This window comes from Rattus norvegicus, chromosome 5, assembly GCF_036323735.1.
Source record: "Rattus norvegicus strain BN/NHsdMcwi chromosome 5, GRCr8, whole genome shotgun sequence".
NCBI lineage: Eukaryota > Metazoa > Chordata > Mammalia > Rodentia > Muridae > Rattus > Rattus norvegicus.
The window spans coordinates 125,191,144-125,216,459 of record NC_086023.1 but is presented as its reverse complement, the minus strand read 5'-3'; the positions used below and the strand labels follow the sequence as shown (position 1 = coordinate 125,216,459).

The following is a 25,316-nucleotide window of genomic DNA, read 5'->3' as shown; positions in this document are numbered from 1 at the left end:
GGTAGGAACCTGGATTTTGAATTATCCAAAGGAGGAAGTGTAAACCAGTCAGACAATGCCAGAGACCGTTCAAGGGCAAGGTTGACAGACACTGCACTGGGTAGGAAGAAGAGTAATCCTGAAGAAAGATAGAAGAAAAAGACAAGGAAAAAAAAAAACCAACTCAAACACTACCTCTGGCCCAAGGAAAACTGAAATGACGTCAACTGGGTATTGTCCCTTCTGGAGTTATCTTGCTAGGGTTTCCGCTTTAACCTCTGGGCACAACCTACTTCCCAGGTTCCTGTGGGAACTTGGGAAATGTGAGGGAAGAATCAAGAGGAACAAGGGGGAACTTCCGACTACAAATCAAAGCAGGGGAGAGGCCAGGACAAGGAAGAGCAGAAGGAGGGGCTGCTAGGCACAAGGCAGACCAGAGGTGGGGGCAAAGGTCAGACCTCCCTTCCAGAGACAATGGGACACTTTCCTTTTGGTGGTCAGGAAGGAGCAAGCCAAGAGCCAGGGAGCCAGGCTGAGGGGATAGAGAATGAAGGATCCCAGAGGCCCTTGGGCTGTGCGGGAGCTACGTCTAGGACAGAACCCTCAGCTACATGGAAAATACAGAGCCACCCACAGAAAACATCAGGTGACTCTACCATTATTTCAAGCTAACGAGAGTAACCGAAAGTCTAGAAGTGCTGGAAGTAAGAGGGTACACTGCTGGTGGCTGCTAATTCTTCTCTTTTCTTTTAAATCAATCGCTTTCTCACCTATCAGTCATAGATAACCAGTTAAAAGTCTAAAACTAAAAACCAAACCACAGAAAACCCCACACACCACCATCCCAAAGGCGAAGACAATTGATACCAATGAATGTACCCAAAACTTCCTCCTGAAACAAGGGGGCATGAAGGGTCCGTTGAATAGAGCTAGAATCTTCATTTATAAGAGCAGTGAGTGTGTAAATTCGATTAGAATTTGATGCACATCCTGGAATACTTGGAGAATAAAACTGGAAATTTCATTCTCAAGATAAAAAAAAAATCCCAAAGAACAGACCCATGGACTGGCAGATGCTACAGCAGGTGCTAATGACAAAGAAATGGAAAGTCGTCACCACTCCGGATACAGTCAGTCATGGGGGCAGTAAGTGTATTGGTTTGTTGAATAGACACCATTAAAGGAAGAAGTTGGAGGGTGGCTAGGGTCATTGCCACAGGCAAAGGATGCTGGACTTGAACAATCCAGATAGAAGATGTTTTAATGGATGTTAAGGGAGACTGGTGAGGGCCGTGGCTACATGAGGTATAAGGAGAAATATGGCCGCAGAGGGTCTTGGGGGTCAAGCCAGGGCACCTGTTAGGCAGACCACTTTCTCTTGAGCTGTATTCCATGCAATATGAAGGGTCTGACAAGATTGGAGGATGCACTTATACCAAGTCCTTAATATAAAATCATCGAAGGCTTTGAGTCCTGCAGGGGAAAAGACCCATTTAGCCGGAAACTACTTATTTTAGAGAATATATCTACCTGTTTGAAGGAAAACAAAAACATTGGGAATTATGAAAATTGGTTTTAAGTTAAGCACTCAGTTTGATGAAAAAAAAATGTAGATGCTTTGTAAGGAGTGTAGGCGGTATAAATGTCACAGTGACTCTAAAGCCTTTGGCCACTGGCTACTCCCTGTTTATGCTGCAATGCGTTGATATGATGAACCAATAGATCCTGCCCTTAGCCCAGCATGGTACCTATAATCTAAGCCCAGAGCCCAGGTAGGTAGATTGTGAGTTTGAGACCTGCCTAGACTACAGTGTCTCTTTCACCACGGGCACAGGAATGGTCTCTCAGCAACCGAGAACAAGGTCAAGGAAGAATGGACATTCCATGTGCCCACGCCAGTTTGCCTTCTTCAGCTACTGTTGGTGATGGGCAGGACAGGGGTGGATAACAACAGAAAGAGTGCAGGTTTTAATCAGTAAGCCCTCGGGAGCCTCCGTATCCTCTCAGGTGAAGGAGAGTAGTAACCATTGTCTGTAAGGCTGCAGTATGGTTGGTGGGCTACACAGAGGGCATAGCACAACGAACAACTCAGTAAGTACAAGCTTTTATGCTTATAAATAGAATAATTAATTAAAAAGGAATATTTAGAATGCAAAAAAAAAGATTTTATTCTTTAATCACTTTTCTTTAAGTGGCTCTAAGATTTTTCAGTTTCCTTCACTGAAAATAATCTACAGACCTTGGAAGGCACTTGTGGAGAGTCCCACCCTTCCCTTGCTTGCTGCCTGCCCACTTAGGTCACAGGCCTTGGAAGCCAGGGCGGGGCAGAGGAAGGGTGGGCTTCCCAACCGGACAAGGCTACATCTCCCCTGCCACTGACTCAGAGGCTTCAGGCTGGGGCTCCAGAAAAGAAAAATCTCATACAGGAGCGGAACTCAGGGAGGAGACAGGCATCAGAATAGCTCCAGGAAGAGAGGAGGGAGTGCTTGTGAATGAGACCGGAGTAGTGGCCATGGGAAAAGAATTCCTCACAGGGACTGGGAATGACAGCCAGCAGCCAGCACTGCTTCTGTATCCATCAGGAACTGGAACACTGTGGAGCAATGGGCTCATGGTCAGGAATGACCCTGATGTCCACGATGGAGACATCCTTTGCCTTGACATATGGGTTATTCAGTGACTGTGACAATCTTTCCAAAACCAATAAATTATTAAAGAAAGACCTTGTGCAGTGACCTTCCACCCAGTGGCTGCTTTTGATCTGAAGTTAGTTAGGCAATGCCAGTGGGCAGTAGGCTTCGTGGCACACCTACCGGCTCTACCACTAATTGGACGGCATCTTCCTGGTGCCTAGCCCAGTTCACAAGAGCCAACCCAAGACTGCGGTTCTAGCCTCGAGAGGTTCTCTATCCTGGAGCTGAGGAGCTGTAAGCAATTCTGGAGGCTCCACTCATTCCCAGTTCATGGTACAGGTCCAGGCTACGCAAGAAGAGGACAGTAAAGTTGTTGGCATAACACTGATAAGCATGATCCTGAACCAAAAGATTTTCCCAGTATCAGGGAGATCCTGAAGGAGCTCAGCAAGGACCTCAGCACTCCAAAACAACCACCACCACCACCACCACCACCACCACCACCATCACCACCACCACACTACCACCACCACCATCACCACCACCACCACCACCACCACCACCACCACCACCACCACCACCACCACCACCACCACCACCACCACCACCACCACAAATATTGCTTAGGAAAAGAATGAGGAAAGCTGGACAAAACCAGGTAGTTACCCAGACCACATCCAACCTGCCCCTGACATCTGGTGCCTGTGTTTGTTTCTCCGTGTGAAGGATTCTGAACTAAAGAATTTGGTGCTCAGAACCCACAGGCTAAGCATTACTGGGACACTGTGATGAACACTGTGATGAGCGCCGTGCAAGAGCACAGCTCTGCTGTGAGAATGAGATTCCACCTGTGAGCCCGGCTGAGCCATTCTGCTTTTCTGAAGTCCCATGTCTTGTGCATAGCCTGAGAGGGGCCATTAAAAAAAAATGCTACAGGTGTGCATCGTGTTTAAAATTGGAAAGACACATTATTAATGAAATTAATTAAAAGTAACAGAAATAACAATATCCCTGTGTCCCAACAATTTTTCTTGCTGGTGCTAAGACTGCTTCTGGTTGCTAAATCAGAACTGCTGGTTGGGGGTGTGAGGAAGATAAGAATAAAAGGTGTGTGTCTGCCTCCCTCCCCAGGGGAATGCATAGGGAATCCATAAATGGAGCGCTTTCCCCAGTCCTAGCTAGGGTCCTCCAGAGTTGGAATTCCCACAGGACCTCCTTATACTGAGTTCCAGCCAGTTGCTGTCTACCTGGGTGCGAGCCTCCAGGGTGTGAGCCTTGCTTTCCGAGTCTCTAATTCTTGCTAAGTCATTTGTATTTCACTCTGTGATTTGCATACTGGTGAAACAGGTCCGCACAGTTCTCTCCCTTCCTTTCCATTGCTCTCGGGACAGGTGACTTAAGAGAGAAAAGGCAGTTTGTCCTCCTCAGGTCCCTTACCATGCTCTGGGAGGCAGGATAGCTCAGCCACACCCATAGTGAGAAACTTTCTTGCTCTTCAGTCTCCTCCTTGGCTAACCCCTGGCCCTGGCTCCTGTGCTTGGCAGAAGGCCGCATGATGTAAACCAGAGTTTCCCTCTGTAGAGTTATTATTTAACTGCTTGGAAGACAAAAGAATTTTTTTTTTTTTACCTGACACTTTCTTCCTTTCCAGAAAATCAAACCTCATTTTCCATCACTATCAAGGGGAAGGAAAGGAAGTGACCGTTCTGCCAAGCACTGAGATAGACAGTGAGCTCGATGCTTAATTACCTGCAACCCACAATCATCATGGCAGGTGGATACCAGGTGAAGAAAGACACTGAGGCAGAAGAGGCCACGTCGCTCAAGGCAACAGGGAGGGAACTCTGAATTAAACAGAACTTCCCCCCACCCTCTACACACACAAAGCGCCTTTCTGAATCTGCGATCTAACCCAATGGCCTCTGGTCTTTGTGGGAAATTGCTGCTTTACACCAAGTCTTGCTCTCTTCAGTCTTCAGAGAGGAAAAAAAAAATCCCAAGGAGTGATACAGTTGTCACTCGGGACCAGTTCCAGGAGCTCCATGTTCCTCTACTGTACCTGTCTCACATGCTTATAAAGGCTCAGGTCTCAAAGGCAGACACACTGTATATATATGTGAGTGGAAGGCACAGGCTTGGGAGCCTCTGAGCTCACTTAATCAGCAGAGCTAATGGCCCTTTCCTCTGTGCTCCATCTACTCTCAGCCTGAATCAGAGAGCTTCGCCGATTCTGTCACAGCTATATGGTTTTATGGTTTTCCTCCACAAAATTACGAGCATTTTTGGTGTTTCCAGGTACTCGCAGAGGTCCTGGCTCACAACAAGTGCTCGCAAATGTGTGGATGAATAGACAGATGGAATGAAGTAGAAAGAAAAAACATCTGGTACAGTGGTTTATGCCCCCCTCCCCCTTCAAAACAGCAATCGTGTTCCAATGAGAGGTTGGAACATGTTCTCCCAGGATCTGTGGGAATGCCTCATGGGCACCCTAGACCCTATGTTCTGGGATTCCAAACGCTGAACAAAACCTCAATGACTAATGGCCACAGCCTGGAGAATGTGGCCATCAGAGGTCAGCCACTTCCCTGTTTCCTTGGTACCCAACAGATCCTATGACATATAAACATTTCTCACGGGGCAGTACAGAGAAAGCCAATGGGTAAAGGGTTCAGCAAAGTGGTTGAAGCCTTGCCCATCGGCCACATGGGTTCTCGATAATCCCTAAGTGGGATGCATTGAAGTAGAAGAGGGTATAGAACTGTGACGTCAAATGACCCGAGGGTCATCTAAGGCTCGTTCATTCATCGCCCATTCACTGAATTCTTGTCAAGGATGTGAACGGGCACAGCAAGGGCTAGGAATGGTGGTGAGGCTATCTATTTTCAACAGGGTAGTAGTCAGGGAGGGCTTCTCTGAGAAGGAGACCTGACCAAGGCGAAGGGCAAGGGGCTGCCTCGAAGGGAGGAGCCTGCAGGGTAGAAACCTGCTGCAGCCTACAGGCACTGCAGAAGGGCGAGACGGGGCTCGTGATCCCAGAGGTTAGTGATCAGTTACCACATGTTCTCTCTAGTCCCTGCCGCAGTACTGTACTGGACACCTGACACTCTAGAGGCAGGAGGCGTGGTGTGTGTGTGTGCTTCTGTGTACTGTGGGTTCCTCAGGTTCCTCCGGGCGTCACAGGATCAACCCCATCACGATTCCAAACAGCCATAATAAAACCTCTCATCTCCCCAGCCCTGGGGCCCAAGGGCCCATGCTATCATCTGTCTGTCTTCCTGGCCCTCTGTCTGAACCATGTGACCAGGCCCTAGTTCCATCTTCCTACTCCTATCGGGGCACTTGGTGCAGAACAGGCACTCACTAAATATTTGCCAAATGCTGAAGGGGCGAGGCTCAGGTTTGATGCACCTCAGGAGCCCTAGTGGGCATCAAAGAACCTGGTACCACAGTGGAGATAACAGGTGAACTACAAAAACTGGTGTGTGCCTTGGTGGTGTGGTTTTATCCAGATAACCATACTGTCCTCATACCCGGAAGATGGAGGCAAAGGGCCAATCTAGATAGATGTGGTCCCTTGGGACATAGTGGCCCAGAGGTAGGAAGTAGACTGTGCACTTCTACATGCTGTTGTTTTGTTTGTTTTATTAGCGTCTGCATCAATCTCTAGTGGTCCTTAACCTCGTCCTTAAGCTTCCATGCTCAGAGATAATTTGGGGTTTGGGCCATGGTTTATTCTAAGCCATCCATTTCGCAAATCCAAACCCAATTTGGAGTGCCCTTCAAAGCTGTGGAAGCTGCTGTGGATAGCTGAAGCTGACAGGCCCACAGTGGGGATGATGCCTGGTGTTTCCAGTCAGTCCCTGTGTTTGAACACCATGGCTACACGGGCAGAAGTTTGGCCCCCAGGGCTTCCCTTCCTCTTTTTCAGAACATAGAAAATAGAAACACGCAGACTTGAGTGGTAAACAGAACTGGTTCCTACTCTTTTTTGTTTGTTTGTTTTCGTTTGTCAGATGGAGAAAGGAGGACCAGATCAGAATGGTGGCAACCAGTCTGTAAGATACACATGACAGTCTCCATTTTACAGATGAAAACACTGAGGCAAGTATCTCACTCATAGTTCACAACCAGTGATGGGCAGAGTCGGAGCAGAGTCCACATCTGTCTGATTCTAGGGGCAAAAGCAGTCAGCACTGAGCTCGGCTAGTTTACAAATGACTCTCCCTGATGCTTTAACAAAGCCGTGGATCCCAGGCTGTTAGAAAAGTTCAGGGTTTTGGGGGTAGGCCAGGATCCATGGCTAACTCTGGCACTTCCTGAAGTCCACCATAAAAGCAGTGGAGGAGGGCTGAAGGCCTTGTATGGCTGATCACAGGATTTCCATCCTCCCTCAGGGTATCACACTTCAAACTTCCTTGAGAAAGTTTTGCACATGAGACATTAGAAAGACTGGGATTTCTGTGAAATACCACACAAAACCTAGTTCAGGAGATGAACACAGCTCTCTTTTTCAGCCCTTTGCTTCTGAGGTTGCTTTAAGGCAGATAACTTTGTGTGTGGGGGTGTATATATCTATGTTCATGTATGTGCTTCTGCATGTATGGTGTTTTCAAGGAATGAACATTGAATGTGTGCATTCTTACACACGTTCCTAAGATCCTGTGCTGTGTATGTAATCAGATGGGGTTTGTGCATGTGTCCCTGTATGTGTGTGTGTGTGTGTGTATGTGAAAATATACCAGGAAACACGGGCTTAACATCAATTTATCTGTCCATCTGTCCATTCATCCATCTATCCCTCACTCTCCTTTCTGTCTCCCTTTCTCTTGTTTTCAGCTTCCCTCCCTCTCTCCCTCCCTTCTCTTTTCCAGCAGTATGAAGGCACAATTACCCCCTCCCTCACAGAGATACAAATAGATCTTCAATGACAAGGAATTCCTCCCTCAGTCATCCTCTGTACAGACTCCCTTCTGTGACCATAGCTAGAGTGGAGTAAGCACATTAAAGCAGACAGGAGGGCTGGTGTCTTTCCTTCGAGTGGGACTGAAATTAGGTCTAATGCTCACATGCCTTATGCTACTTTCCCAAAAGGTTTCTTTCCATCTTTTTGTAGCTAACACAACGAGAAGAAGAGGCCACACAGTACCCTGGGGATGGCCACCCTTCAAGTCCCTTTTCTGTGTTTTTCCTGACTGCACAATGTCCTTATTAACGTCTCAGATTCGAGCCTGTTTCACAAACAAGAAAATCAAAGCCAAGCCTCTAAGCTACAAAGAGAAGCAAGCGTGTTGTTGTGGGCTGTACACACAGTGCCTGGCACATAGCAGGCCCCTCAGACCTGCATCCCAAACACAGCACACACCTTCTGGGTCACTGCAAAGGACACCCTACCCAGTGCTGGCTTCAAAAGAACTCAGTATTTTTCTCTTGGAATAAAATGAAGGGAATCAAGGGGCAAATGAACACACACAATTCTCCTAGGCACTTCCACGAAATACTGAAATTACATTTGTGAAATTGCTTCCAGCCCTGGTAAAATACACACATGGAACAGAAACCCTAAATATCTGCTAAATTATCCTTTCTAAGAGCAAAACAAAAACAAGCAAAGGAAAAGAAGAGGGGGAGCGCTGTGGAGGAAGAATAAGTGAGAGCCAGGTCAGATGATTTTATAGGTTGGGGCCCACCCTCTAGCACTGCATCCTGGGTAATGGGAAGCCAGAGGCCTTTGAACTTGGAAGAGAGAAGGGGAAAAGCAAAATAAAAACAAACTCAGTTGTTTTTTTTTCCAACTCCTAATTATGTTTCTTAAGTAAGTTGAAATCAAAATGTTCTTTTTTCCAAACAGCTAACACTCTCTGGGGCTACGTCTGAACTCTGTGCACCTTCTCCATCTGAACTCCACCGAACAGCTGAATGCAGGAAGTGCTTTTGCTCCAGATCTCACTCATAAAGTGAGGAACGGCAGGGAAGGCCACGTTTAACTGACAAAGGGAAGTGAGCAGCCTGTTGTCCACCAGGCAACTGGAGCGGTGGAGGCCGCCCACCTGCACCGTGGGGCATGTCCAAGGAAGCCGGCTGCCGGAGAAGACCATCGTGTGAACCCTAATCATATCTCTGCCCCCAAGGCAAGTGAACTCAGACACACTTCTTACTGTCTCCGGATCCAGGAAACAGGAATATGCATTTTGCACTTCATACACATCCTCCTGACACGGAAGTTATTTTGTAAAAAGCCAAATCGCTCTCAGCAAGGGAGATGAGGAAGGCCAGAGAGATGGGTCAGAGGGTAAAGCCACTCGCTACTTGGCAACAGAAGCAATCCTGATGACCTCAGTTCAGTCCCTGAAACCTGGGAAAGGGTGGAAGAGATCTGATTCTGACCCCCATAGGATTGCCACACACAGTATCCATACAGTTATGGACACAAACCCATGCGGTGACCAATGCCAGGGATCACTGGGATTGGAACCCTTGAATCTGAACAGCACTGCTGGTGCTACTGTAAACTTGACGTTCGTCTGGATTCTCTTCTCCCACTATAGTGTGCTATCTATAACAAAGGTGTCCTCGGCCTTCCAGAAAGTGGTGCTTGCACCATAAACACTCCTCAGGTGCCTTCTAGTGAGTGCTCTATAGATTCAAAATGAACCCACAGTCTCTACCTCACAGCAGGGTGAACGGTATTTTTAATCTGAAAATTAGAAAAAGCTGAGAAAGGAATGGGTCTTCTGTTGAGGCAGTATTGAGCTCTGATGAAACTTAATGTTCCCGGCTCATCTTTTGTTTTCCCCAAGGATTTCACATGAACTATGTCCTCAGAGACGGCTAAGGGGATAAACTAGGATTGAGCTCTGCTCCCGTCAGAGGATAGAAACTTACCACCAGATACAGCATTGTGAACATGGAGAAGGAGGCGTGGCCCGAGAAGAAGGATTTCCTGCAAAAACAAGAGAAGCCCATGAAAGGACGGTATTCACAGGGGTTCACATCCCCAGTATTCACTCGTCTGTCCTCCATTCTAGACTCTGACCTTGACAGCAGACATGGAATCTCATTCATTTTCGCACCCTCGGTAGTGCTTTGGGTACATGCCTGGAACGTAGCAGGCACACATAAATAGACAAGAGAATGAATGAATGGGTTTACCACTGCTGTGCCATGATTTATTTACACATCTGTCTCAGTCATTTGGCTGTGAGCTCTTCAAGAGTAGGTACGATGCCTTCTCTCATCTACACCGGAGCCCAGAACCTAGGGTGTTCAGTAGGCGCTCGCCAAACTGCACTGTGTCAAGATGGGTATCTGCTGTGTCTGTGTGGGGGCAGTGCCCTACCTGGCCTCCTGTACTTTGCTGTCTTCTCCTCGGCACCTGTAGTTCTGAATGTAGCCCTCGGAGCAATTGATCTGACTGAAATCAGGGTCACAGACGCTGAGGAAGTGAGGCCTCAGGCGCCCAATGGACACTTTGGCGATGTCTGTGAAGGACTGGCTGATGGCACAGCCGAAAAGGAAGCATCCCACTTGCTTATAGAGAGCGGCCACATAAGGGTTCTGAATGGTGGATCGGGACTTCTCCTTGAGGTAATAGATCCGGTAGAATTCCCCCGTGATGATCTGAAAGGAAACCAATGAAGGAGTTAGGGAGGACTGAGGCATCCTCAAAGACCACACTTAGTGACACAGGAGAATAGATTCAGTATTTAACTAAAAGGTAACAATCTACAGAATCCTAATTCCCCACTTGAGTATTCATATTCACATAAACATGAGGGGAACATTCAAAACGTGAACATCGCTGCCATTCCCTTCTTTAAAAAAACCCTTACATCACTTGACCGCTTAAGAGTGGTCACATGTCAGGGGACCCACGTAGGCAAATCTTAGGGCTCTGGGATGTGGTGAAGGAATGTTAGTACCACTGACTCTGGAGAAGGTCCCACTTCGGTGCTAGGGTTGATGGGCGCTTCCACAGTCCACAGTGAATACCTCAGCCAGGTCCGAGGGAATCCAGCCTCTGCCACCTACTGCACACACTTGGGCTCTAAACCTCTCAAGCTTCTCATGCTTCAACCTCCTTCCCCCTAAAAGGAGGCCGCTCGCCTTTGCACAGTCACTGGTTTATGCAAGATGATACGAGTGGAAATGTGCTGAGTCATGGAAAGAGAGGCTTTTTATTTCTTTTTTTTTTTTTTCTCTTTTCTTTTTTTCAGAGCTGGGGACCGAACCCAGGGCCTTGCGCTTGCTAGGCAAGCGCTCTACCACTGAGCTAAATCCCCAACCCCGGCTTTTTATTTCTTATTTCTATTATTTGACATTTCAGCATACTAGTATGATGACAAAAACAAAACACTGGTCTAACCTGGGCACAGTGGCACACACCTACAATCCCAGCACTGGAAGGCGTAGGCCAGAAGACCAAGGCCAGATAGGGCTCCACGGTGAGACTCTGTCTCAAAAACTAAGAGAAACACCTAAATAAAAGCCAAGAAACGTTCAACACTGTTCCTTTAGGAGTCTAAATTCCTTGATCAGGCCGGGTTTCTCCTTAGGTTTGAGAGCCAAAGAGGGAGGCTATTTTACATGCTCTTCCAACAATGTACTGTCTTCCTGCTGCTCAAACTGCCTGGCTTTCCAGTAAGCATGGGCCAGCTGCCGCTCTGTAAGGGGTGACTGTGTACAGCATCTTTTTGTCATTAGACCAAATTGCCTTTGGTGATGCACATGTGGGTAGCGTCTGTCACTGGACCAAATTGCTTGGGTGATGCACAACCATGCAGTGCAGTGCCCCCTCCCCCTTTCTTAACTCCTCAGCACAGCTGTGGCCACTTCCTGGTTGCAACCCCAGGCCAGGGGCAGTGATGGTCAGCTCATCACTCACCACAAAAGTCCCTTTCACACTTCCTCCCATGAAGGATTATGGACCACACTTGCCCTCTCAGTGAGCAGATACGTTCACATCCACAAGGGAAGCAATAGATGGGCACATCCAGGGCACTCCTTTGCAGAAGTTCCTTTATTATTCCTTTACAGTGGGGCAAGGCATCAAGGCATGAGGCTAATCTGGATCCTCAAAGGCCCCAAAGTGTGGGAAGGATAGTGTGTAGGATAAACATAGCAGCTGGGCCCAGGGACAAGCAGGAGCAGGAGAGGGGGCAACGCTCGCTGACACAAGAGCCCTGGTTGACAAATGGGCTGTGTTTTTCCAGATGACATTGAGGATTCTACAGGGACGGGGATGGTCAAAAGCTGGTCCAGTCAGCATACTTGCCTAGCTATTCTCTGAGAAAGCAGAATGTTTAATTCTTCATAGGTGCTCAGAAATGCTCACTGAAGGAACAGACAAATGTCAGGGAGCAGGAGAGGGATCAATCCTTGGTGACGCAGGACTTGGAAATGTCCCCTATTCCTTGCTAAGGTCCGTCCCTCTGATAACTCCTAACAGATGAAATCCGAGTGTCATGGCAGGTCAGAAATAAAGGCAACCATTCTGTGCTAAAGAGACTGGGGCCCAAATTAACTTGTGCCCAAAGATTAGACCCAGGAACATTCATTCTCGATCCAACGTTCTTCCCGGAATCCTTGATCTACTTCCCACTTCCAACCTGTTTACTCTTTTACCCTATGGCATCTTATGGGCTAACACGTTCCAGATGTCCATTGCCACAGTCTCGCCTGCTGACTCCTTCTGATTATTTATAAATCACACTCAGGTGTGTTTACGTGCAGGGGTGGGGGTGGCCACTGAATGAGTATCAAGTAACCATGGTGGGAGTCCTCACACACCGGGGGAATTTGGGGCAGGGTCAGCCTCTCTATCTGCAGAATCTTGACTTGGTATTCAGTAAGAGCGATGTCATTACCTCTTCAGTTTGAGCTAGCTTCCTAACCAAGCAGGGGCAACAGGTAATGGACAAAAGTAGAGGGCGGTTACTTGTAAAAATCCACCTATAATAAGCCAGGAGCTGAACCAAGGACCTAGACTCGATGCCTGCCCTTGGATTGCTCCTAAGTTTCCAGAGCCAGGCCACTGACTTAAACAAAGAAATCCTGGCTCAAGCATCATGCTGTGTGATTTTTTTGTTCCTGGTGAGAAAGAACACGTGGGTTTCTACAGCAAATTAGCATCTTTTGCATGGACTTACTGGTTAGTTTTAGGTAAGAGACACTGTTGTGTAGGACACTTTAGGGAGAAGAGGTGTGATGACAAATTGAGGACTTTCTTCCACCCTGACCTCCCAACATTCTGAAACTCCTATGGTATGGCCTTCTCAGAGCACTGTGAGTGCTGATCCTGGGAGTGAGGAAAGACCAAGTGAGAAAGAGAGAGCATGCTCCCTCAGACTCTTGACAATGTCAGTCCCCACAGCCATTTCTCACAGCTCTTTTCAACTGTAGTTGCATTTGGACTGCAGCTCTGTCCACAAGGCAAGCCCATTGTACAGATGGGGATTCTGGGGCTCTCTGAAGGATGGGTGACAGAAGGAGATGACAGAGTACTGTTTCTTCAGTTCCAAGGCAGGGGCAGGCTACCCAGGGTTCAGCTTGTGAGTTCTATTGTTATATCGAAACCATTTTCTATGGTGGAGGAGCAGTTGTGTCTCCAGAACAGCCCGGCTGAAGCCATTTAGCAGACGGAAGGTTCCGGGACCACATGGCTTCTGGAGCCGCCCTGACAGATTGCACAGCTAATGAGCAGCAAATTATGTATTTTCTCCATCCCCTGTACAGAAGGGTCGCGGAGTCGACAACACAGCCATAAATCATCGTTATGAACCAGGGGACTCGGCTTCTTGTAATCCTAACCCTTAAAGGCTATTTAATGAAACTTGGGCCGCACCTCTGCAGGAGAGGCGAGGGCTTAAACCGCTCCCTGACATGTTACTCGCCTTCTCTGGAGTCTCAGATTTACTACTTTCGGACTTTATTCATTATTCACAATGTTTTCATTCCTGGGTCATAAAATGAGCACCACCACCCCCTCCTCCAAAGGCTTGGTCCCCACCCCTGGGGCCCTCATTCCTGCCTCAGTCAGCAAAGTTCTGATAAGTTTCACTTAGGAAAAAGAAAATGCCTTCTATGTTGATTTCTCTCTGAAGCAGCTAGCAGCAGATCTAGGGGTGATGGCTGGCTGCCAGGCCGACAGAGAACTCTCCCCTACCTGCCTTTTAAGGAGTTTGGCCCAGAGTGTGGAAACTCATACAGAGGAAGGCACGGCAATTAAGCTACAAGGGGACAGCAAGGGACGGGTCTTGGCTGGCAAGCCAGTGGTTGGGAAGCTGTCTCCAGCTGTAAGAGAGAGCCTCTTCCTGTCTTCTGTGGTGAAAAAGAGCCCAGCTATCCACATCTTTATGGCTGTTAACTGTTCTGGAGGGGAAATGGGGAGGAAAGGGCAAGTGTGGAGAAAGAGGTACCAACCTGGGAGCCAGTCAGTCTCAGTCTGATCCATCTAATACTTTGCAGTCACATGACTTCACCTGTCTGGGCTTAGGTGTCCCCTTATAGAAAACAGCATTAATAATATCCACCTGGTGAGGCTGGCAAGGAGTTCAATGGGTGATATGTCAAATGCCTGGCACTTCTCAAGACTCATTTTGGTTTTGGATGTTTTTCTTCTTCTTGCGTGATTAGGAGGGGTTGGGGGAAAAAAAAACCCAACCTAAAAGTACTATTTATTCCCAAGAATTCTTTGGAAAAGAAAAATCCAAACTGGATGTGGGAAGTAGACCCTGCCAGGGCAGAAGCAGAAAATACGTGTGTGGTGATTTTGATCTTTCCAGGAAACAAGATAGAAGAGAAGCAGCCCATTGCAGAAGGACCCCCACCGCTGCCGCCACCACCACCACCACTCAGTGGCTGTGCTATTTTTAAACATTTTGCTCTATTTTATAAATCACCCCAAGAAAAGTCATACTTTTACACAGTATGTCCTAACAGTTCCTCTTCTAGAAACTGAAAAGTCTTCCCCAGTTGACTGAAGGGCTAATGTTCCTATACGAGGTTCTGCTTTAATAATATTTACATAGCACTTTGCAGCTTACAAAGCGCTTCTCTGCTGTCTGTTTCTCACAGCGCCCTGTGGGTCACTGTGATTACAGATGCTTTCTAAGTGAGAGTGGTGAAGGCCAGAGAGGCCAGTGAGTCATTTCTGAATTAAAGGGGGAGGTGGGCAGGACAGTCTGGCAGCCCCATCGCTAACAGCTCCCTTCTCCCTCACTCTTGGGTTCCTCCTAATGGTACCAATATAGCTGTTTCCTTGAAGTCCCTGGAGATAGCTGGTCATCATATCCCGAAGACAAAGACACACAGGTAAGGTCTTTTGTAGTGAGCCAGTATTTAGCATTTAAATACAGGCAGCACTAGACCAACCCCCTACAGGTCTAGTCTCATCATAGTTTGTATATTTACTTCCTTGACAGCTCTCCCCTAACCCCCATACCTCATGTATGTGTATGTGACTTAACAAAGTTCTTTGCACCAGGAGAGATTCATTCAACAAACATTTGATGATGGAGAATCGTTCTTTTTCTCAGTCTTGAGGCTAAGGGAAAATGTAATATACTTGGGTTCTGCCTTTCAAGATGGAGTCGGGAACAGAGCTGGATTTTCTCAGAAGCCAAATGTTCCATCTGCTAGAAGGAAACTGCCAGAACTTTACTTAAGTAGAAGTAAGTGATTGGAAAATTCCCACTCCACTGACTCCAGCATTTGGGCACTTTAGTGGCGTGCTGCCTGGGAAAGACTGTAATGTCACGGACATTTCTAAGGCTACAGTGGCAATTCTGGGCTTCATGGGTGTGACAAGTCTGACCTCTAACACACGGATGACAAAGAGGCCAGAGAAACCGCCGAAGCCCATTATGGCTGCAACCATCAGTGGCTGCCCTGGGCCCACAGGTCTCCTGAAGAACATGGTTTTCAATTATTTTCCCAAATGGCAAGCTCTCCCAGTCAAAGGCCTCCTTGAAGAGATACTTTGCCAGTCTGTGCCAGTCTCCTGGCAGCTCTCTCTGGAGTGTTGCACACTGCCAACTTTACAGTCCTCTTTGGTGTTGAATTTCAGGTTTCCTTTACATTGTACCACCGTGTATTTCTTCTTATTTCCAAGCTATGTTCTCCATTTCCAATGTCTCTGCACCGGCTTCTCCTTGGTAAATATAAGTCTTCCGTAGAGTGTATCCCTGGCTCTCTGCTGTGACTTTAGCTGCTTCAATAGCTCTGTGAAGGCGATCTACTAAGGGCAAATGGGCCCCCTCCCATCAGTCCTGTTCCCGGTTTCTGATAATTCATCCAAATGGACACAAAACCGATGCCAGTAGATCAAGCCAGCAAAGTTTAAGATTAAACCCAGTCCCACCCTCCTCCGCCAAACTACTTCCACCATCCCTGTGTTCCCATTCCATGTGTCCCTAGACCTAACTACAAAAACCCAGCCCCTTGAGACCTCTCCCTTTCCCTATCCCGCAACCACCCGTTTCTATTCACTAGTCCCTTGTGTCATTTTTTCCCCCTTTGGTTCCTCTTGTATTACCACCACCAGGGTTCAGACTTCATTCTTACCATGGTTAAAAGTCCGACCTCGCTAACTTAGAACAATATTCTTGTTGCTCTCTAGCAATTAACTGGAGTGAAAATTCCTCACCGTCAGAGACCTTGACAGTCTTGCCCCTGTCTCCTTTGTCTATCTGAACTTCATCCGCGCCCTTTACCCTGTTTCTCTAGCCAAACAGGTCTGCTTTGCAATTCCTGCAAGTGCCCTAGAGTTGCAAAATCTCCCCTATTGTTACAGAAATCCCCTCTCCTGCAAGTCAGGATCTCTGATGAAAATACCATCCTTTCCCTTCAAGAAGTTCCAGGGCCAGCTGATTTGGGCACCAAATTCAGGTGTTTTCACCTCTGACCTGGAGTAACAGGCAAGCTACACCTGGCTCCTTCTCCACAGACAGGAGGGTGGTGCTAGTATCTGCAGCCCTGAGAGCCGTCCGATAATTAGATACTTGTGCCTTAAAAACTGATGATCAAGTCTTTGTGTGAAAATTTCCCAAAGTCCTTTGTCTCTGAGATCCCAGGGACTGCACACCTCACAGCCTCTAAACTTGGTGACCGAGAAGCAGGAGGGGAGAATAGTAGATTTCTCAGTTTATTTCTTAGTCCAAAGTAGGAGAGTCTGACATGCATTTTTCCTAAGGTGCCCTCATCCCGAGAGCCTCTCGTTTAGTTCTTCTCTAGTTCTTCTTTCTCCGGAGGCTTTAACAGCACAGCTGGCGTCTTACCCTTGCCTCTCCTTTAGACCACACGCTTCCAGGGCAAATCGCATTCTATACCTCAGCTTATGGGCCCCGGAGTCTACCACAATGACTGTGTGCTATGAGGGAAGAACCAAGCATCTTCCTACACACATTAGGTGGTGAGGCTCCTCCTCCTGCTCCTCCTCCTCTTTTTCTCCTATACCGGTGTCTGAGTCTAGGGCCTTGCACTTAGCTTGTCTCCTCTGTGTACGTTATCTCACAGGAACCCCTGCTACACATGCTCCCACCAGTGGTCACCTGCCTATTGGCCTGAGTGTTTGGTCTTCATACGTGTAACTTTCTAATACTAAGAACTATGTTTTTTATAGCTGACTAAAGAAAAAGAACACTCTACATAGCTCCAAATACACAGAAGATTTTAAAAAAAAAAAATCTTTTTTTTTTCATTAGAGTACCTGGGCTTTTAAGCAGGTCAGACCCAGGTTTTAATTCCTACGTTCACTTTTATTCAGCACAGTAACCTTGGACTAAATCACTTTCCTACGTAGGAAATGTCTTCGCTTACTCATGAAATGGGGAAAATGACGTCTGTTTCATATAGCTGCTGAAGAGCACTTAAGATAAGGCAAACTGGTTTCTAGTCCCTCAGCTAGCTCACAAAAGGATCTGACACTATCCCCGCCCGCTCCACTCTGACTCACACAGAATCTACCCCTCTGACTCCTACGATCTGTTATTTAAAACTGAGACTTGTCAGTTCATCCTAGAGACCCATTTCACATAGTCATGAACTCCAAGGTCTGTGCGTAGCTAGAAGGGAACTGCTGCCAGCCTCGTCTCTTTCCAGGCAGTTTGAGTGACATGGGTGGTGGTGAGGGAACAAACGGAACCCTAGACAGAGGCGGTCAATACCTGTTTGTTAAGTCACAAATAGATGCCCCCTCCCACAAGCCCCCAGGGATAAGAGGGTCTCCGAAGAACTCTGCAGCCATCTGATCAGGGGACAGCATAACTGATTAATGTGGCCTCTCTCTGTTGGTGGTCTTGGTAATTGCACAGATGGAGAGGATTGTAAACTGGGGGACTGGGTCTCTCACTAACTCACTGCTGGGCCAGCACAGCTTCACCTTTCCTTTCTTTTTTCTTTTTTTCAGTTGAAAACTCAACTAACCTTTAATGAGGAGCAATGTTGGGGAACCTTGTTTTCTTGGCAGAACTCTTACAGATAAAGGGAGGTTGGGGTGGGGTGGGGGACCTAATGAAATCCAGATGTGGGCCAACTGAAGCCTGATCCTTAATAAACAAGTCCTGGAGGTATTGAGCTCTTCTTCTTGTCTCTTCAGAAGAAATTTGCATGTGGCACAGCACACGCTTCCCTGTTCCACACGGAGCATATTTGAGGCTTTTGGGAAACAAACAGGATCCTTGGGCATCTCAGGACCAATGCTTTTGATTTTCTGTCCATGATTGAAAGCATACTCGGTCATTTTTTTTTTACACTTATACAAAGTACCATAGTCTGCGTCTTGAACTAACAATATTAGATCATATTGGATCAATCCCCACCCCTTGAAGCTAACAGAACCTGGACTTGTCAATAAGAGAAACCAGCACACTACATACAGGACCAGAGGTCAGCAGGCTCGGGGTTCTCGGGGAATTTTGGGAGGTGGGGGAGGAGGTAGTCAAAAGGATGATTCCTGGTGATACCTGCTTGAAGTTTACTCAGTGCCTATCATGTTCCCTCAGGAGAAGACCTGGCCTCTGTCTCCCAGGAACCTGTCACCCAGCAGGAAGGACCAAACCTAGACAGGACTCCCATGACAAGGCAATGAGAAGCGAAGGTACTGTTGTCTTGTTTGAGATGGGGCATTGGCTGGTTGTCCCCTGAAACAATGTGCATTTCAATACCCCACACACGGTACATTAGAGGCCTGCTGAAGAGCAGTGAAAGGGAGGTGGCCTGCAGAAGTTGGGGGGGGGTAGCCTGCAGAAGTCAGCAGAGGTGTTAAGACTTTGAAAGTCTTGACAATTGTTCCAACTCTGCCAGTTATGTGGAAGTCACTGATCATCCTCGAGCCTCAGTTGTTTCAGGTCTTAATGTTCATTCTCCCAGGATGACTATCAGGGACCAAGAAGAGGGTACGCACAAACAACGTATCACCGCAGAAACAAAGCGTGGCTCACAATGATCACACACGGGAGAGCCAAAATACAAAGGCCAAAATCAACCCAGGGCGTTAACTACCGATCACCCTACTTTTACAGCTGGTTCTCTGAGGGGAAGTAGCATGCTTAGGGCCGGCAGGGAGGATGACCTACGGCATTCTCGTGCATCGATTTCTTGACAAAAACAATCTATGTGAACCCATGTTGGGGTGTGAGCCTGGCAAACACCAAGCCTATGTTTACTGAACGGTGAGCATTTGGAGCCATATTAAGACCTTCGCTCATCTCACACTCGATGGGGAAATGCAAGTTACCACTGAAGGAAAGAAAGCTGGATAGGACACAGGGTTTTACTGGATGCTCCTACACTGGGTGCTGCTAGAGTCATTAAGCCTTGTCAAGGCAGGGTAGTGACTGTTGCTGTGAGGCCTGGAAGGAATTCTTATTATGCTATAATTCCAGAATCTGATACACATCTGAAAAAGAGGTCAAAATGACGAGGGTTTTTCCATAGGTTCTGCCTCAGAAAGGTGTCTGCTTTCTCTATAACCTCCGACAACCTGCATCTCGAAATTACCCTGATCCCCTCCACCACCATTCCATTCCTTTGTATAGCATCTGGGCAAACTGGATCAAGGGCATCCGAAGCAGTTAAGGCTTCTCTTACGGTTTGCAACAAACCTGACATCGAGCAGAGGGTCCAGGGGAGTTAAGTAGCAAACTGATTTTCAGCTCTGCCACTTGCTCCCTTGCAGCGACTGTCCCTCCAGGCTCTCTGGTGAGAAGCCTGATTCTTAGTGAAGGCAGCCAGGCTCATGGGGCAGCAGTCAAGGTGGGAGAGTGGGAAAGTAGCCTGCTGCTGCTGTCCGTAACTTGTATAGCTTTTCCAGACCTGATCATACCAAAGTGACTTATCCATCTGCCTCTGAGGTGTGCACTACCCTTTTCTCCAGGCTTACTCTTGCCATTATGGCAAGCAAGCGGGCAGGCTAGCACACCACTATAGGCAATGGGAGCACACACATGACATGTGCCTCTGGCTGAGTGCACTGGCAGCTAGAACAGGAAGTAGAAGTCCTATTGCAAAGAGGAGTGAGAAGCAAGGGGCCTCAGATCTAACTAACTAATGCCATGAAAAGAGTGGGAATTCTTTTCCAGACCCCATTTTGGCTAAGTCATGTTACCTCGTTTTGACATTGTGTCCTCATTTGTAATAAAGGTGGCTAACATTTATTGAGTAAACTTTACTGTGCCTGGCATTGAGTTACTTGTGTGTGTGTGTGTGTGTGTGTGTGTGTGTGTCTGTCTGTCTGTCTGTCTGTCTGTCTGTCTATGTGTGCTGATCTCATGCCAAAACCTTAGCAAACACAACTACTTACATATTCTTTCCACTTAACAGATGAATCCACTGAGGCTCATGAATTTGCAACCTGCCCCACAGGAGAGGATGTGAACGGGAGCTTATACCTTTACCTAGCTCTGGGTGTTTCTTTAAGGGTGAACTTTATCAGCACAATCTCCATGTTAACCAGACAACACTAGCTCTTGACCACGACAGCTGTTGTAGCTATGTATGTTTTTTCTAGAATTTTTAAAATTACTTTGGCAGAGGAGGATGCCACATGTGCCGTACTGACCACGTGGAGGTCAGGCCTAAGGAAAACTTTCTGGGGTTGATCCTTCCACCTGCTGGCCCATCTCATTGACCCTGCTCTGAGCATCTTTCTTGTTGTGTCTCTGAACCATGCAATGGCTTGATTGAAACCTATTTTGTTCACATCGCTGCTTGTCCTATATTGAAGAGTCCAGCACAGAACCATTTCAAGAAAATCTGGGTATCTAGGGAAAACATCAAGGTGACCCTGATAAAGGGACAGAACCAAGACAGCAGGCGTGAAAAGAAACTAGGAATGTTAGTACTTCTGGGCGAGGCACACAGCAGGAGCAGAACTGCTGACAGGGATTTAGACAGGAGGAGAGAACAGCCTCCAGACATTAACATTTCCTTTGCCCACCCGGGGGCCTAGAAGAAGGCAAGGGCTGTGCCTATCTGTGTACAAGGCTGTGCACACTTTGTCTGGCGAACTTTACAGGTGTTTGTTTGACTTCAGTGACAATCCTTTTGAGGAACTGTGAACACTGCTTTGATTTTATAGATGAGAAAACTGAAGGCTACTGATACCAATCTTTCACTTGATTTACATTGGAAAGGTGTTTAATTCACTTTCCACTGTGTGCCTGCCAGCAGCCCCATGGCATGCTGGGAATAACACCTGGTAGAACGCCTGAACAGCATGTGATGTACCTGTCCTGGACTTGTTCTTATCACAAGACTCCTAGATTATAATGTGCTCTCTTCAAGCATTCAATTAGCCAATCCCCTGGTTGTCAAGAACACCTGTTCAAACCTCGGCAAGAAATACTCTATAATTACCTGCCTTCCACAACAAATGCCCTTTTCAGGAAAAGCCATTCTTCCAGAAGAACTCACTCCCACAACCATCAATTTGGAGCAATACTAAATTGGACCTTTTATTTTTCAGCTTTTGAATAGAGATCCTTAGTGCACCCTCCCAAGCTACTAGTCTGCCAAATGGGCTGTTTTTCTTTTAAAGATTGGAAAGAATTCTACAAGCTCTCCCTGCTACTGCCCAAATTCAGATTGTGTGCCTGGCTTATGGATGGGGACAGGGAGGAGGCGAGCGTAAAGAGGGGGTCTCAGAGTTTACAACCAGAATAGCAAGTCACAAGAAAAACTTGTGTTACCAGTATCTTACCTGTCACAACCCAAACCAGGCCAGATAAGCTAACTGCCTATCCCCTGGAGCAGTTCATCTGGAAAGGTTAGCCATCCTGAAATGCATGTCAGAAAGCTGGGAAAGGGGCTTTGAAATCAGCCAGGCAGAGTGAACCCCAGGCCTTACTAGCTATAGGCTCTGAGTGTGTCTCTTCTTGAATTACTCTGGGCTATGGATTTTCCATCTGCGTAATGGGGATAGCAGCCCAAGGCTCCATCTCCAAGCTTAGCCCTACAGAAGAGCAATCCAAGGATCTAGAGGACTTAGGATGCCTAGCAGATGTGTTGCCTCTCCTTTTCACCCACACTGTAGGAGTTCAAGGGCAGAGGACAAATGTAGAAAATGTTGGAGGGAGTAGACAGTTGTAAAATTGTAAACCTCACGAATCCTACTACTGGCCTTCTAGGAATGACCCTCCCTATCACCTTTCTCAAATGGACACACTAAGAGAGGGTAGGGCTCAGGTCGGCCACACCCAAATTCCCAGGAGCTAGTTAATGCGCTCAAAAGAATTCTGGACCTGGTCACAGTCCGTGTGTGACACATTTCTGCAGGGTTATTCATGGGGGAGCTATCCTTCAAGGGAAGCACATGACTGCTGGACTGGATACTTACAACCCAGTCACTTGTTCAGCAATTAAGAGTTTTTAATAACTCAGCAGTGAAGTATTTTAATACCGGGCTGCTAGTTCTAGGTTACCTTGATACAAGCTAGAGCCATCTGAGAGAAGGAAACCTCACTGGGCCTGTGGGCACGCCGATGGGGTACTTTTTAAATTGATGATCCACGTGGGAGGCTCTGCAGTGCCACCCCTGGGCTGGTGGGCCTAGGTGCTAAAAGAAAGCAAGCTGAACAAGCCATGGAGTGACCAGTCAGCAAACAGCATTTCCTCATGGCCTCTGCTTTGGTTTCGGCCCTGACTTTCCTCAATATTGGACTGCTACCTGGAAATGTAAACTAGAATAAACCCTTCCTTCCTCCCCAAGTTGCTTTTCGGTCATCAGCAACAGACACCCTTGATCTTTAATACTCTGTCATAAGGAAAACTAAACAGGAGGCTAGAAAACTGCAAGGACATTGGTCACTGCCACTGCAGCTCAGCAAAGGTGGGGCAAGACCACAAAAACACCTTGGCTATCGGACAAGGACGGGACTCAGCCTTACAGCACCGCTTACAGACTTAGAGCAGCCTTACAGACTTAGAGATTGGACGGTGGTGTAAGAGATGTCCCAGAGCTAATGTCAACTCTACCACTTAGATGAACTAAGTCTTACTCTGTGAGCATTAGAGGAGAAAAACCAATACTTAAACTCCACAAGATTGTTATGAAGACAGTGCATATTAATCAGCATAGAATGGAGTTGCCGAATGTTCATACGTTTACCCCTCAGTAGATGTTGACTTCTGGAAATAGTATTAACTGCGAAAGACAGAACACTGAAGTTCTCTTTGGTGTCGATCTCTTTTGGCTGGCCGCGAATGCCGACTGGCTTGAATGTTTTGCAGTACCACACAGGAGGAAGTCAGATCAGTATGGCAGAGGCAAGGAGACACTTACCGCCAGGATGGCGATGACGATCCCCACCGCACAGAGCACGGCGTCGTTTATAGTCTCGCTGACTTTCAGGGGGTACTTGATGCTCTCGTCGTTGCAGTAAAACCCTCGACGATAAGGCTTAATGGTGCTTGTCTCGATGATGAGGAAGGGCAGAGCCGCTGGGAGTACACACATGGTGGAAGGGGAGAGAAAAGGGAAAATATCAGTGCAAAGGACTAAAGGGCAACGTCTTACAGCAGACGCTAGCTAGCCAAGCGTCAGATGGAAACACCAATGGAATTCCTACATTTGAGGTATTGTTTGAGGTATTGTGCAACATCCAAGGCACTTTCACTATAGGAGTCCCATCTCCCCTTTCACTGCCCCAGAGAAAATGGCATTGTCCTCTGGTTTGTTTGTCTTTTACCAAAGCACTCAGAGGCAGTGAAAGAGAGGTCTTCCATAGCTCTACCATACCTTGATAAAAATTAATACCAGATTTTTAAGAATAACTAACGAAGCCCAAGGCTGATGATATTCAGTTAGGTGTCCAGACTGACCTCTCTGGGGCCCTTATCTCTGCTCTGAGAAGCTCATCTGAGCATGCTCCATGCAGTTGTGCGAGCATCAGAGTCAGAAGACTTGGAGTTGAATCCCAGCTCCACCAGCTCCTAGCCGTGGAGCCGTGGCTCCCGATCTCAGGCCAACTCCCTCATCGTAGACACCGCATAGGGAATGCATATGACGAGCAGAACTTTCAAAAGGTCTGGCTCAATAGATGCTGTTTCCAAGGCTTTTCCTTCACTATTCTGAGTCATACACTAGAGTCGAGCTCAGCCCCTCCATCTAGTATCCCAGGTCAGAGCCCAAGGGTACAGGAAGTACCAGGCTGCTGTTAAAGCGGTGACTGGTTTTCAGTAGCCTGCTAGTTCCATTCTTTCAGAAGTCACTGCTATTAGATTTTACTACCAGCCCAGAAGTTCATCAGACCTGGAAGCATAGAGAGCAAATGCCTACGGTAAGTCTTGCATGGACACTATAGACACTACTACTACTACTACTACTACTACTACTACTACTACTACTACCACCACTACAACAGATACTACTAGGGAGCCTGTTGTTATTTCCAAACAGAGTCTCATTGTGTAGTCCTGGCTGTCCTGGAACTCACAGAGATCCACCTGCCTCTGCCTCCCAAGTGCTGGGATGGAAGCCATGAGTGTGTGGGCTACTACACCTGGCTGTTTACCTCTTGAAAGGCTCTCGCCATTAACATGTTATTGCCTTGCGAAGGCACCACTAATGGCTCTCCCTTGCAAGAGTCATATACAGCCTCTAACCCAGATCCAGGCACGCCCCAGATCAGGACCTTTCTCCTCCAGCCTCCAGCTCTGCCAGTCCTTTGGACACCAAGGAGACGTGTACAGGATCTGGCTCACCCAGATCCTGAGACTGACAAAAGATTGTCTCTGTGTTTGTGTATTGAACATTATAATAAACTAGAGAGTCACTCTAAAGCATCCTTTAAGCTCTATTCCCGCCCTTCTTCGGGGGAAAATCAAGAGGAATCTTTTGCTCTAAAGGAGCTTTAAGTCAACCACTCTAAGTGCCGAAATCCTTAATTTAACACTGCAAATTGGTTTCATCCAAACGTGAAATTCATTTGTTGGGGGATATGGGCAGGGACCAAAACAAGCAGTTGTTTAAAAAGTAAAATTCTCTTTTCATTTTTTGGAAATTATATTCATGTCACATTGCTCAAAGCCCCAGGCCGCCTCTTGAAAAAAAAAAGGTACCACGAACTGCACGATTTTTCAATTACTTTGGTCCAGACCAGCAGCGATAAAAACACTAGCTTCCCAAAAAGTGTATTTATGTATCACAGTGTATACACACATGGATTTATTTGGTTTTATTCTTTGGATTTATTTGAATTCTACGGCTAT

At 47.2% G+C, this 25,316-nt stretch overlaps 1 protein-coding gene and 1 long non-coding RNA gene across 3 annotated transcripts in view; one reads left to right on the top strand and one right to left on the bottom strand.

The window, feature by feature from the left end:
- LOC120102940 (uncharacterized) overlaps positions 1-20,585 on the top strand; it is a 30,938-nt gene extending 10,353 nt beyond the window's left edge. Inside the window, exons 2-5 of one of the 2 annotated variants that reach the window (XR_010051946.1) lie at positions 8,461-17,908; positions 18,016-18,494; positions 18,611-18,705; positions 18,978-20,585. This is a non-coding gene — a long non-coding RNA (uncharacterized LOC120102940). Of the gene's footprint in view, positions 1-8,460; positions 18,495-18,610; positions 18,706-18,977 lie in introns of both variants that reach the window. The other variant, XR_010051945.1, reaches the window with a different exon arrangement.
- Plpp3 (phospholipid phosphatase 3) overlaps positions 1-25,316 on the bottom strand; it is a 75,120-nt gene that overhangs the window by 14,660 nt on the left and 35,144 nt on the right. The window contains exons 2-4 of the mRNA NM_138905.2: positions 23,389-23,546; positions 9,949-10,229; positions 9,495-9,552 (exon numbers count right to left, since the gene is read on the bottom strand). Coding sequence (NP_620260.2) covers positions 9,495-9,552; positions 9,949-10,229; positions 23,389-23,546 — 497 coding nt within the window. The remainder of the gene's footprint in view (positions 1-9,494; positions 9,553-9,948; positions 10,230-23,388; positions 23,547-25,316) is intronic.